Source organism: Lasioglossum baleicum, chromosome 3, assembly GCF_051020765.1.
Source record: "Lasioglossum baleicum chromosome 3, iyLasBale1, whole genome shotgun sequence".
Lineage (NCBI taxonomy): Eukaryota > Metazoa > Arthropoda > Insecta > Hymenoptera > Halictidae > Lasioglossum > Lasioglossum baleicum.
Window position 1 is genome coordinate 20441060 of NC_134931.1, and position 13663 is coordinate 20454722.

The following is a 13663-nucleotide window of genomic DNA, read 5'->3' on the forward strand; positions in this document are numbered from 1 at the left end:
ATTATCCTTTATTCGTAAGACACTAAAAGTTCTTACAAATAAAGGATAATACCGATTGCCCAGGTCTCACCACGAGGAGGTTGCTGCACAAGAGACCCGAAAGGGAGTCAGAACGAATGCAATATTCCTTCTGGCTCCCTTTCTTACAGCGATGGACTTATACTAAATTACGCAAGTATGTCGAGCAATTATTGTGGAGCAAAAGGTGTGAATCGGAGAAGAAGTCTCCGATCCACGGGGGATCAAAGGCGAATCAGGCAGAAGGCTCTGATTCTATCAAAGTGACAAACAAGATCGAACCAGAGCAGAAGGCTCCGGTTCGAAGGTGACGCGGCGCCCCCCACTCTGCCAAATATCGATCGATGTCGATCGCCGTGGCAATTATTGATAAATTTATTATTTCCAGCTGGTTAATGTTTATAACAATTCTATTTTACAGCGATGTCCACAAGCAATCCCTTGGCTATCTGACCACTTAATTTTTTAGTCAAAGTGGATAATAGTATTCGTGATACGGAATAACTTTTAAACCATAATATTCGCTCGCATTCATTTATTCGATACAATTCATAGATAAATTTATTATTTCTGGCTGTTTAATGTTTATAACAATTCCTTTTTCTAATGATGTTAACGAGCACTCCCTTGACCAACTTGCCATCTAATTTTTTCGTAAAAATAGACAATAAAACTCGAAATATAGAATAACTTTTAAACCATGAACATTCGCACGGATGAATTTATTCAAAAAAGTAAAGTCTTTTCAAAATATTTCTGTCCAGATCGATTCTTGGAACATTTATGTATAAAAAAAGTGAAAGGTAATAATTTTTTTTATGAAATGTTTTGAAATTACAAACTGAGGTGTCTCGTATAAAATTTGAAATAGGAATTGTTGATTTTCCTAAAAAATTATGCTTCGATAATATATTTCTAGGAATTCTTTGTCCTTGAGTTTTGCTTTTAATATTGAAACCAACATCGTCTGAAATATCTGCTCGGTACAGAATGTAACAATTCATGATGATCAAAGAATATGGTTCCGTGACGATTGGCCTTCTCACCGACGAGAATCTCCTCAGTAGCCTTCTGCACCGACGAGATCATGTCGATGGCCTTCTGTTTCTCACTCCAGTCAGAATATATCTTAGAGGGCGTAAGAGAACACCGAAATATTCGAGTGACACGAACTCCCATAAGGCTGGCAGTCTTTAATAGTATCTGGTCGGTGGTTGTAAGTACTTCACAAAACGCTACCTGTCGCTACCGCAATTGCGTGATCCTACTTCCGTCTTTGGCTTCACGTTTCACCTCCTCAGAAGACCTTTTGGTCCGCGGTCTACATTCTGATTGGTTCACTTATACGACAAGTAGCGCAGCACTTTCGCATATGCACATAATTCATTACAAACGTCGACGAAGGATCATTTTTGTTACGCATGAAGTTTACTTTTGCTTTAAACTAACATCGACTTATTTTATTAGTGTGCCTACTGTACACATTAAGGACAATGTCTTATCAATTATATCGAAATACAACATTAGGTAATACATTACAAGAAAGTCTCGATGAACTAATTCAGGTACGTACAGATGAACTTGTCTAGCGTCAGGTTAGTGTTCTCGGTGAACACTGGATATATAAATAATAATATGTTAATTTTCATGTAAAACAGATGACGATACATAATAATAGTGCATGATTAACGTGTAAACATGTGAAAATATTTTTAACGTATTCAGTTTACCTTCTTGTCAGTTAATCATAAGATTGTATATATAAAAATGTTTAATACTAACGAGAACTAAACAAATGTTTATTTAAAATTATGTAATATAATTTTATAGTATGGACAAATCACACCACAATTAGCAATTAAGGTGTTATTGCAATTTGATAAGGCAATCAATCAAGCGCTCGCGACCAGAGTTAAATCAAGACTTACATTCAAGGTACACGCCTTTAATTACATACGTTTGATACTCATTATATAAAATATACTTTCACTATTAATAACACATTATTCTGACAAAATTTTTAGGCAGGTAGACTAAATACATACAGATTTTGTGACAATGTGTGGACTTTCATGCTAAACGATGTTGAATTTCGAGAAGTTCAAGAACTCGCCCTAGTTGACAAAGTTAAAATTGTTGCCTGTGACGGAAAAGGTGAGTATTACTGTACGATCAGTTTAAAATTCGAACAAGTATTACAATATTTTTTGTCCTTTCGCAGCATTGGATGCAGATGCTGCAACAAAACGATAAGATAATTCTATTTTATGACTAAGTATATTTACATTTATTATACCACACTAATAAGAAGGTACTAGCCATAGAGAAACCTTACAATAGACATTAAGACAAAATACAATATCTTTAATATAGGTATGTAATTATATCATTCACTTCCCACAGTCATAAGTCTTATCATATAACAATTATACATAATCATTATAATATATTAAAAGTGAAAACATGAAGAATAATTGCTTTTACCAGAATGTAGCATTAGTTTTATCTTTATAGTGTATTTGGGAACTAATAGACTACTATATATCATATTATGTTTAGGACAAATTATTTTCGAAGAACCCAAAAGCATATTATAGAATATAATTCTCTTATATCGTCCAATTTATTGTTCCAAAGATGTAAATAATTCTACGAATGGGACTGCAAAGTTTATTAAGATATTTGAATAAGTGATACAAAGTGGCATTAAGATTATATATGAACATAATTCATTACAATGTAACTTTGTACTATAAATATAAACCTTGAATAGTAAAAAATTTCGTTCAATTATTTATAATAATTTAGTTATAATTGAATACAAGATATTAATAGTAAGGAGCAATGTTCCTATGCTTTTTATCGTTATTACAATTGGTTGTTTAACACGTTTATTTCGTCGTGTATACTTTAATAAATACGATACAAATACATCGATAATGTACTGCCCGTCCAAGAAGAAACAAGGCAAAATATTAACAACTGCCATTCCTGCGGAGAACATAGTAATATATTTACAAAGTTTCACCACAGTTTCTGGCAATTTAGGGTTCATAAATGAATATTTAGGTATCCAATCAGATATATCAACTGTGTGATATATATCTGCTGGATGACCAAAAAATAGAACATCCTTTCCTTCTCTTCTTCGTATTTGAACAATCTATAATGTATGTAGAATCATGGTATCGTTATCTTGCTAGTTCAATGATTAAATAAAAAAATGAAGTTACACTTTACATACATACCTTACTAACATTATCAAGGGAAGGCTTCAGACAATGAGTATCATGAAACACACATTGATTACTTGCATGACAATAATTTTGTGATTGATTAGTTATGGTTCTAACTGGAAGACAAGAATGTGGAGGTAAGTGAAGAGGGGCTGCTTGCGGGCCCTCGATGTATTCGAAACACAAACTTCCACTAGCTTCGCTGTCTGATGTACAACAATTTACAGCACCATTAGTTTTTTGCCTAGATGGAATTGACTCATCGTACTCCTGTGTTAAAAATAAAAAATTAGTACCTCTAGTTACTGAAATATGTAATATCAAACAATATTCTTACCTGAATAAGTGATTGTTTAACACAATATCCAACAGCAGGTTGATTTGTTGTGTTTAAAATGCAATCGGTCCAGTCCTCGCTATGTTTTACATAGCAATCATTAATTTTATATACTATATCCTGCTCTAAAAGTCCCGCTGAACCCAGTAAAGAAGAATTCTGTAAAAACAAATGATTACAATAAGAAGTTATTACAATCGACATATTACAGGGTGACAAGAAATAACGGAGTTAATCATTTCTTATTGTAATCCTGTCAAATTGACGAATTTTGAAAAACCAAATAATAACAACCATAACATGGACCTTTAGTATTCATATATTTAAGAAATTTCGAAATGGCCACCCTTTGCGCCGATACAGAGGCTCAAACGAGTCTTGAAATTTTCGGCAATGGGCCGCAGCTCTTCTGGCGTCATTCGGTCCCACTCCTGGTACAGAGATTTTTTCAATGACTTCAAATTTTTATGGGGCCGAGCACAGGCCCTGGACTCCAAAATTGACCACACGCTGTGGTCCATCGGGTTGAGATTCGGTGAGTACGGCGGCCATTCCACAGATGTGATGAAACCTGGAAAATGGGCTTTGCATCACTCCTGAGTCGTTTTCGCCCTGTGGGCCGGCGCGGAATCCTGCTGTAACGTCCATTCGGGATCGCCGAGGTGCTGTTGGGCCCACAGAAGTACGACGGCTTCGAGATTGTGCCGTCGATACACTTCTTGGTTGATTTTGACCCCTTGATCCACAAAAACCGTAGCAAATCTCATTTTCCAGGTTTCATCACATCTGCGGAATTTTGGTGCGAAAGTTTGGTCGATTTTGGAGGCCAGGGCCTGTGCTCAGCCCCATAAAAGTTTCGAGTCGCCAAACAAATCTCTGCGCCGGGTGTGGGACCGAATGACGCCAGAAGAGCCGCGGCCCATAGCCGAAAATTTCAAAACACGTTTGAGCCTCTGAATCGGCTCAAAGGGTGGCCACTTCGAAACTTCTTAAATATATGAATACTAAAGATATATGTTATGGTTGTTATCATTTGGTTTTTCAAAATTCGTCGATTTGACAGAATTATAATAAGAAATGTTTAACTCCGTTATTTCTTGTCACCCTGTAAAAGAATAGGTATAGAAAGAAAGGAAGAAAGATGTTCCACTTACAGGTAGAATAGTTTTTATATACACTCCATTTCCATATAAATAAAAAGGTGCCCATAGCAATGTAGAGGACATCAGAATAACTGCAGCTATCGTTGCAAGTACAATGTTATGCCAAACACCTGCACAAGTAACTCGTAATTGATTCTTCAATGGTAACGTACGAAGCTGCACCATACTCAAGTAGACAAAAGCCACAGGTATTATGAAAATAAGCAGTATTCCCACACCAAATAGTTGAACGCCTTCCCTTGCCGCAGCCAATGCATGTCCTAATTCATGTACAATGCAACATAGTACTAATGTAACAATAAAATATCCATACTCGCTAAGGGGCATATTTACACCAGGAAACTGAAACAAATATATGAAATATAAATTGCTCGAGTGAGCTTAAGCGACTAAATAATCTCTGATCGATTAAAAATAAATTTACCATTGGTTTTAAGGTAAAATCAGAATCACTATTATTATTATCAAGTGACGGACCACTCATCCATATATTGAAAGTCATCTTTAAGATTGCTATTATGGATAGGGGTAGCAGGATAGTAGTAACAATAACCCCTGCATTGAACCAAGCGCTCCAAAATTTGGAGCGTGTCATTCCCCATTTTCTTATTCTACGATTCAACGATGTTGTCATCCATTTTATTCTCAAAACTTGTATTTCTAATCCGCTGTTCTTCAAAAAGTAGATGTATGGGTAATGTGAGCATGTCTGAAAGATAGAAAACAACATTGTTTCAAGCGTTGTTTATAAATGAAACATTTCACGAATGTCTATAGAAAAATCATTTTGATGATAATTAATATGTTTTTGGCGATGTTTACCTTAAAAATTGTGTCAAAAAAGAATAACGAACAGTGAATGAGACCTATTGTGATTAGTATACTTAAACCATCCATTGCCCACACTTGTACCACAGAGTACTCCTACATACAAAGACAAAGTTTGTCACCACTTCGGAGTACTATTTAGGGGCGGTGTTGCCGGTTCTATATACATATATATACCCAGACAGCACAGTCTGACCGAGCCTACCGCCGGACCCAGCTAGCAGAGCCCCTGACCTACAGGTTACGGGCAAACACAACGCTTGGAGCTGCGTCGAGACTGGTCGAGACCCAGACAGGCCGATTTAGCCGGGCCCCTGTGCACAAAATGGCGCGAATATCACCTGCCGGGGGCTCGAGCCCAGGGCCTGCCGGCCGGGCTGGGATTCAGCCTGTTTTTGAGAGGGCAGCACGGTATCACACTAATGTGGCCAATCAGTGCTTCGATTGAGCCTGATTGAGCCCAACTTTTCTCGCGCATGCGCGACACAGGGCGGGTCGCATCAATGTGGCAGTACTGTGCAAATGTGTAGCAGTCACCCTTTTTACCGACAAAAGTATAATAAGTTAATAAATAAGACCTTTGAGGGTGATTGCTGCCTAGATTGACCTTTATCTGGCGTTTTTGACTACTGAAAAACCCCGTGTTTGTATTATCACGCAATGAGAACGCGAATCCCGCACCCTTGCAATCTTGCAAATCAGCTGAATCCCAGCCCGGCCGGCAGGCCCTGGGCTCGAGCCCCCGGCAGGTGAAATTCGCGCCATTTTGTGCACAGGTGCCCGGCTGAAATCGAGCCGGTGTGCCGTCTGAGAACTGAATTGAATAGTAATTATTTGAATTTTAATAAAGAATGTTATTAATATATACACAATATAATATGTGAAGTAATATATACACAATAGAGAATAAATTGCACGCTATATTTTATTTTTTGTTAGCTATAGCTAACAGTACTATTTCAAATGTAGCCGCGCAAATTGCGTTTGAAATTGTAGCTCACAATCAGTGCTGAGTTATTGGCCAAGAATTCTCGCGCATGCGCGGCGATCGTTAGCAATCAGTAAATTCTCGATAAAATAGGATACCTTGGTCACCCCGTGAAATTTTTCAAAATTGTTATTATCTGATTGTATCTCTGTGCATTCTGTAACTTGTGGGACACTATTCTCGTCTCGTGTCGTGTTTTGTTTCTCGTCCTGGAGTCTGTTTGTCAGAAACAGGTTGTTTCGGTACTTTCCCGCCAATATCACTACCAATCACTACCCAACATAAATATGAATGATGACGATGAGTCGCGTGTGTTTAGTGCCTTACAAACGGTTTTTAATTACGAAAACTTCAAAAATGAAGTCCAAAAAGAAGCTACGATTGCTATCAACAAAGGTTAATCCATTGTTTATTTATAAACTGTTCGATCGTGTTCACTTCACATTAATTTTTGCACTTTCGTAGATTGCGTGCGTTATCGGGTTTTATATGAATTAAAAAAAGGTACATCTTAATTTTTACGTCCTGTTAAAGTCATTATAAATTTACAGGCTTGGAAGATATATGCATATCTCTGCCTCCCGGCTTCGGTAGATCGCTTTGTTACGAACTACCGGCTGTTTTACAAAATGGCAAAATAGTCATTGTTATTTCACCGAAATTGTGTTCTATGAAGGTAAAAATTCCAGTACCTACATATATGTAGCCAATCCAATTTTTCTTACATATTTTTATTGCTTCCAGAGACACGTAGAATTTTTAATCGATAAACGGATCAATGCACATTTATTAAGCTCGAACACGCGATTAAAGGAACAACAAGTGATCATGAAGGATTTAATGTCGAATCGCTTGACCATGAAATTATTGTATGCTACACCTGAAATGACGATGACCGTGTATTTTCGGGTATACTCTGTCGCTATTAATCAATTTATTCTTTCTATAGTTTGTTCGTCGATAATTAATTGAACCAACTTTGAATCCGTAGAATCTTGTACACTCGTTAAATCATAGAAAATTATTGTTGTACGTTGTATTTAACGAGGCACATTGTGTAAGCGAACAGGGACACGAATATATACCCTGTTACAAAAAGATTACTTCGCTCAATAATGTCTATGGATCTGTTCCTAGAGTTGCGGTGACTACTGCCGTTACCCACGAGGTAATTCAAATTATCATTGACTTATTAGCAGAAACGAATAGCGCTTAAAGTATTTTGAAATTTCATTTATTTTCTGATGAAAATTCTGTCGCAGATAATCGAAGATATTTGTCAATCATTGACGTTACGCTCTCCAAGAATGTTTAAAGTACCTGTGCAACTAATGAACCAAGTAATGGATGGTTCATTTGTGAAGTATTGTCTACCGATAAAGTAAAAACTATAGAACGTAAGATATGGAATATCTCCAAAAATATTGATTGTACGCAAAAATGTTTCAGATGGAAGTTGTTCAGTACCGAGGGGGACATCATGCGGTGGGGCTTTTATTTTTACCGGTGGACAATCCAAGGTGAAGTGAAGGACAACCCTCTTTTTTAAATGGAATGTCCTATTTTTTATATCATAGATCGATAGAGTATCAAATTCTGAGTATAAAAGTGTTGAAAAGTGATGATATGTCCTAAACCAGAGTTGGGCAGTATTTAAACACTTTTCGCCTCGGCTCTACAACGCCATCTCTATACTACAATATGGAGTAACGAATTAAAATTATTTAAATACCGATTGGAATAAAAGATACATAACTTTTATTCGTTATTCGACTTTTATTTAAATAATCTTGTATTCGCCGATAATAGTTACAAATTGTATTCGAAGCTTCGAATACAAGATTATTTAAATAAAAGTCGAATAAAAGATACTTTTGTATTCGAATAACGAATACAAATTTTCTATCTTTTATTCGTTATTCGAAATTTGTATTTAAATACAATTTAAAGACAATGTATTTAAATACAATTTTTGCCCAACACTGTCCTAAACCAAATAGTTAACGAGATATTATCCAAAGAAGAAAGAAAATTGTTTCGATAATATCTCGTTAACTATTAGATTTAGGACATATGGAGGTCAATAAATTTTTACTCAGAATTCGATAGTCAATCAATTCATGATACAGAAAGTAGGTCTTTCCAATTTAAAAAATCAAGGTGACCTTCTCCTCACCTTGGAGTGTCCATTGGGACAAACAAAAATCCCACCACATGATGCCCCCCTCGGTACTGAACAACTTCCATCCGAGACATTTTTGCGTATAATCAATATTTTTTGAGATAATCGTCTGTAACGCTTTATAATTTTCACCCTGTATAAAATCATGTTTAGATGCCGTCACACGGTGATTAGTGAATATTTCGGGCATGTGGCAGATCCTTGCAAAGTGAACTGCGACGTCTGCGAAGATAGAGATACAGTAGTAGTACAGCAAATTAAAGACGACATGTAAGTATACCGATCGCTTGAGAAGTTTAGAAAAAAGTATATTTAACTGAAAACATGTGTATTTTTTAGTTGTGATATTAGCGACGATACGAAGGAGGAACAGTCTCGAAGCGTTAAGGAAAAATCGCCGGAACGCGCGGAAGAGGGAGCGAAAAAATGCAGCGCTGCGCGCGGAGAAATTTCTATAGACGAAAATAACAACGGTGCGATTGTGCAATATAGAGATAAGCAAAAAAGTAGTTCGTCGACGGAGGGGGGCTATATTCAGCCGTGCTCGTCGAGCACGGTGAAACGCGCGAAAGATAATTCAAACGCGACAGGTGCGAACGAACTGGTAACAGCGGGCTCATTGCTGGCCAAATACAATCTGAACAATGAGTTATCGCTGGAGCCGTGCGGTTCGAAGAACAACGCGGCGAATATCTCGATAAGAATAGACGGCACTCAGATTTCCAGCGGGAGAAGCAACACCAGGACACGGACGGTCGAGAAAGAGGATCGAGTTACGGGGAACGATTCCTGCGAAGTGATTTTCGTCGGACCGAAGAAACGGAACAAACGCTACGCCAACAGAGCCACGTGTCCTGCGGAATTCAGCTCAAAAAGAAGGAAAATCGAGACCGAAAATGAACCAACCGCTGTGCCACGGGACAGAAGTGGGAGTAGAACTTCCGATCGGGATGAACGCGTCAAGGATGATGCAAATGAGATCGTGTCGCATACCGAGTCGAGAATCAAAGGTGCAAACAGCAACATCAGGACACGGATGGTCGAGAAAGAGGATCGAGTTACGGGGAACGATTCCTGCGAAGTGATTTTCGTCGGACCGAAGAAACGGAACAAACGCTACGCCAACAGAGACACGTGTCCTGCGGAATTCAGCTCAAAAAGAAGGAAAATCGGGTCCGAAAATAAACCAACCGCTGTGCCACGGAACAGAAGTGGGAGTAGAACTTCCGATCGGGATGAACGCGTCAAGGATGATGCAAATGAGACCGTGTCGCGCTGCTATGCGACGGCGGAATATTTAATGAACAAGTACAAACTCGATAAGCAGTCGATAACGTTAGTACCGTGTAGAAAATGACGGCGGAGTTATCCGAAGTTTTCTTGTAAAAAAATGCGCAAACCTAATAGCGCAAACGTAATACATAGCCAATACTCGTAGTTATGTTAAACGGTCCTCGCACTTAAGGACGATACGTCGTAATTAGCTCCACTTATCGCGTGGTCGTAGAAAATGACTCTATTACGAAATCGATTGGGATTTTCAAAATCGCTTTCGATAAAACAAAACGACGCTTTACAGTTGCTACCTCTTTTGTAGACAGATCTATATCACAGCGATAGCAGTAGCAAAGTAGGTCGAAGAGTCATTCTGCTCGTAAAACATCAGGCTCGCGCACCCACGCAACAGGTGACATCGCGTATGATCCATTGTTTGACGCAGAGGAGATTCTCCATGCATATTCGGTATTAAAATAGTAGTTCTAGCGGAGCGATCGTGAATGGAAATTTCACCGATGAAACGATCCCGAAGGCAAATTGAGAAATATTTTAATATTCCCGCAGAGCTGAACAAGCAGATACAAGTCAATCGTAATTGCATTAGATTCGGCGCGTCGAACGGCAATTGTCTCGGAATTTTTGGCACTCGGATCGGCTTAATATAATTCTGCGGTTTAAGCCCGACGCAGTGAAATTGATTGCTGCGCCCGGTTGCCTAGAAGCTGAGGTCTAGACAACTTCATCAACTCGGGCAATAAAGAACATGCAGTTGGTTAATCGTTTTTGCTCGTAAATGACCATTTGTTTGCTATTAAACGTAAATCAATATGCACATAACGGCCGTTTATTTTGTGAATTATAATATTGTGACGATATAATAGTTCAAAAAAGTAATAATCTAGCAATAAAACTGAAGTTATGCCATTTCAAATAATTCGCGGTGAAATATTTCCTATACTAAAGATTTTCATTAAATATCACTTTATGCACAATTACGAGTTCAATTAACCAATGTAATGTAACATGATTCCAATTAAAAACACAAATTTAACATGAACAAACGGCTCAAGTCTTATCTGAAATATTTTTAATTAGTGTGTTTTCAGCATAGACATATAGAGATAGACTGCGCCGTCTTATGGGCGAGTTGAAGCCCACAATGGCGGCGCGCGGTACAAAGAGTGAGAGAGAGAGCATTAGCCGGGGTCCATAGCGCTCTCTTTCTATATGATGTGTCGACACATCAATTAGAAAGAGAGCGCTATGGACCCCGGCTAATGCTCTCTCTGTCTCGCACGCCGCCATTGTGGGCTGCAGCGCTTCGTTCAGGCCGCGCAGTCTATCTCTATATGTCTATGGTTTTCAGTTACATTTCATCCTGTATCTAACTTCATGGTTTTGTCTCTTTCTAATTTGTTTACGCTTTTAACACAACAAATCTAAGAAGCGTCGTTATTTTTCGGTGTCTTCCTAATTATAATTGATAACTTAGAAGCAACGTTAGCGTGCAACAATAAAGTACGGTTTGGTAACTGGTCTAACAAGTTATCGAATTCGTAAATCCAAAAATTATGGAACGTTGCATACAGGTAGAGTAACAGGCTAAAATTGCCGTGCATGCGCGAGAAATCTTCAGAAATCTTGCACAATATCTCACCACTGGTCTAAGGTCGCCGTATCAGTGTGTCCAGACAGGGGTAATCGAAAAAAGGAATCGGGGGGAATACAAGTACCCCCTCTCTGATGACCAGAGTAATATGTGACCATATGTGACACGTTGCGCGACGAGAATAGAGTGAGGCAGAGTGAGGCGAATGGAAGACACGTTGCGCGTGCGCGATACGGACTGAACGGTGGAATAGGATAGTGGAAGGGGATAAGGTGGAGAGCCTGGAGGGGGAAAATCTGGCCACACTGTACCGTATATACATATATGGTCTATATGTAATTCTAAGAAAAATAATCAGTAATATAATATAATATAAACAGTTATATATTTAGTATAATGAATCCTTTAACGTAAGTATATTACTCTCATTAGAAAATGTAAATACAATTATCTAATTTTTTCTAGAATTTGTTATAAAATGATTTTAGAAATGTTAAGAACATTCAAAAACTAGGAGAACAAGAGTTACTGAGAGGCAGTAAATCATCATGGCACGATCAATACAGAGATAGCGCATGGATTTTTGTTGGTGGTTTACCATATGATTTGACAGAAGGTGACATTATAACCATCTTTTCACAGTAAGCATTTAATTATTTTCTGAATTCAATGTCTATCTAAAATATAGATATATTAATAGTATAAATGAATTTAATCGAATAAACAGTAATTATATTAAATTCTCTTAGGTATGGAGAAGTAGTAAATATAAACTTAATTAGAGATAAAGACACAGGTAAGCAAAAAGGATACGGATTCTTGTGCTACGAGGATCAAAGAAGTACAGTTTTAGCTGTTGACAATTTTAATGGTACTAAGGTATGAGTATTCTCCATTACATATAATACATTGCTTAAATTAACACCTTGCTGACCAGATATTTTGAACCAGAACTGTCCCATGTTGCCAACTATAATTTCTGCACTTGAATAGGAAATGAAAAAAATTTAAATAAACTTCAATCAAATTCGTTTGTGGTCTAATGTCAGATTCATTACTATCTTCTAATGAAGTATCATCTTCCAGATGACTATCGAGGTCGTTCAAAGAGTTAAATAAAATGTATGCTCATCATTCGCTCAAAAGTTCTTCACTGCCACAATGTATTCTTTTTTTAGCTCTTACCACATTAAAAGATAGATGGAAACAATCAGAAATATTGCATTTCGCATCTCTGGAAATACTGACTGCATAATTAACTCCATGCCTTATAATATCGTGTCAGACTCGTGATGAACATTCAGTACTTGGCGAGCTACATGTTCGCATATTCTTAAACCTACCCTGTATATATATATATATATATATATATGTATATGTGTGTTAGTAATCTCCTTTAAACCGAGATGAAATTCTATTTTGGTTTCGTTAATGGATAGTTATTGGAGAACATGTAGGCATACAATGGATATAAATTTTCTCCTTTTTTAGGAAATTACAAACTACAAAGAAAGTTCTAATCACTGAAACTGTAAAATAAATCGTAGTGACCAGTCAGCAAGGTGTTGAGTGACAGAATTCAATTGTAGCATTAATTATATTTATTATTATATTAATTATATTATATATCTCAGATTTTAGGAAGGACAATACGAGTTGATCATGTTGCAAATTATAAAGCACCAAAAGATTCAAAAAATATTGACGAAGAAACCAAACAATTAAGAAAAGAAGGTTGTGCTCCAAAAACTGTTTAGCATTAAAGTTATACGTATATACATTAGTGTATTTTTATTATGTTTCTTACATTATAAAAAATCATTACATCAATAAAATAATATATATCACAGTCACACAGTGATCTGATTCCCTCATAGCACTTCGCCTACAACCGTCACGCGTCACCTGATAGGTGTAGGTTCACCTCATGGACATAGCATTGATAGCATTCCTATGTCCATAGTCCATGATTCGCCTACAATCCACAGCTTACTCTAATCACTAATATATATATATATATATAT

At 37.2% G+C, this 13663-nt stretch overlaps 4 protein-coding genes across 5 annotated transcripts; 3 read left to right on the forward strand and 1 right to left on the reverse strand.

The window, feature by feature from the left end:
* The first annotated feature begins 1348 nt into the window (after nucleotides 1-1348).
* Tfiia-s (general transcription factor IIA subunit 2) lies at nucleotides 1349-2347 on the forward strand. Its single transcript, XM_076447596.1, has 4 exons — nucleotides 1349-1583; nucleotides 1849-1953; nucleotides 2043-2172; nucleotides 2240-2347. Exons 1-4 carry the CDS (start codon nucleotides 1512-1514, stop codon nucleotides 2269-2271), a joined length of 339 nt encoding a protein of 112 aa, XP_076303711.1. The 5' UTR covers nucleotides 1349-1511; the 3' UTR covers nucleotides 2272-2347.
* A 328-nt stretch (nucleotides 2348-2675) lies between these two features.
* S2p (membrane-bound transcription factor site-2 protease) lies at nucleotides 2676-5978 on the reverse strand. Its single transcript, XM_076447595.1, has 6 exons — nucleotides 5577-5978; nucleotides 5179-5463; nucleotides 4746-5096; nucleotides 3592-3750; nucleotides 3267-3524; nucleotides 2676-3181 (listed from the first exon to the last, which is right to left on the reverse strand). Exons 1-6 carry the CDS (start codon nucleotides 5649-5651, stop codon nucleotides 2813-2815), a joined length of 1497 nt encoding a protein of 498 aa, XP_076303710.1. The 5' UTR covers nucleotides 5652-5978; the 3' UTR covers nucleotides 2676-2812.
* A 139-nt stretch (nucleotides 5979-6117) lies between these two features.
* On the forward strand, nucleotides 6118-11091 carry LOC143221928 (uncharacterized). 2 transcript variants are annotated; one of them, XM_076447593.1, is made up of 7 exons: nucleotides 6118-6408; nucleotides 7122-7246; nucleotides 7315-7479; nucleotides 7562-7738; nucleotides 7833-7951; nucleotides 8906-9022; nucleotides 9092-11091. In XM_076447593.1, the coding sequence occupies exons 2-7, from the start codon at nucleotides 7241-7243 to the stop codon at nucleotides 10107-10109; spliced, it is 1602 nt and encodes a 533-aa protein (XP_076303708.1). In that variant the 5' UTR covers nucleotides 6118-6408; nucleotides 7122-7240; the 3' UTR covers nucleotides 10110-11091. The 2 variants fall into 2 exon arrangements, with proteins under 2 accessions (XP_076303708.1, XP_076303707.1); XM_076447592.1 differs by lacking the exon at nucleotides 6118-6408 and adding an exon at nucleotides 6613-6966.
* Nucleotides 11092-11394: 303 nt separating this feature from the next.
* LOC143221790 (RNA-binding motif protein, X-linked 2) lies at nucleotides 11395-13492 on the forward strand. Its single transcript, XM_076447308.1, has 4 exons — nucleotides 11395-12049; nucleotides 12128-12280; nucleotides 12389-12518; nucleotides 13274-13492. The coding sequence occupies exons 1-4, from the start codon at nucleotides 12036-12038 to the stop codon at nucleotides 13394-13396; spliced, it is 420 nt and encodes a 139-aa protein (XP_076303423.1). The 5' UTR covers nucleotides 11395-12035; the 3' UTR covers nucleotides 13397-13492.
* The last annotated feature ends 171 nt before the right edge of the window (nucleotides 13493-13663 follow it).

Coding starts and splice junctions, on each gene's coding strand:
- Tfiia-s (XM_076447596.1), top strand. CDS start 1,512: ATGTCTTATCAATTATATCGAAATACAACATTAGGTAATACATTACAA. Junction 1,584..1,848: donor GTCTCGATGAACTAATTCAG/GTACGTACAGAT, acceptor ATAATTTTATAG/TATGGACAAATCACACCACA. Junction 2,173..2,239: donor TGTTGCCTGTGACGGAAAAG/GTGAGTATTACT, acceptor GTCCTTTCGCAG/CATTGGATGCAGATGCTGCA.
- LOC143221928 (XM_076447592.1), top strand. CDS start 6,858: ATGAATGATGACGATGAGTCGCGTGTGTTTAGTGCCTTACAAACGGTT. Junction 6,967..7,121: donor TACGATTGCTATCAACAAAG/GTTAATCCATTG, acceptor ATAAATTTACAG/GCTTGGAAGATATATGCATA. Junction 9,023..9,091: donor CAGCAAATTAAAGACGACAT/GTAAGTATACCG, acceptor TGTATTTTTTAG/TTGTGATATTAGCGACGATA.
- LOC143221790 (XM_076447308.1), top strand. Junction 12,281..12,388: donor ATTATAACCATCTTTTCACA/GTAAGCATTTAA, acceptor AAATTCTCTTAG/GTATGGAGAAGTAGTAAATA. Junction 12,519..13,273: donor ACAATTTTAATGGTACTAAG/GTATGAGTATTC, acceptor TATATATCTCAG/ATTTTAGGAAGGACAATACG.
- S2p (XM_076447595.1), bottom strand. CDS start 5,651: ATGGATGGTTTAAGTATACTAATCACAATAGGTCTCATTCACTGTTCG. Junction 3,751..4,745: donor ATATAAAAACTATTCTACCT/GTAAGTGGAACA, acceptor TTGTTTTTACAG/AATTCTTCTTTACTGGGTTC. Junction 3,182..3,266: donor CCCTTGATAATGTTAGTAAG/GTATGTATGTAA, acceptor CATACATTATAG/ATTGTTCAAATACGAAGAAG.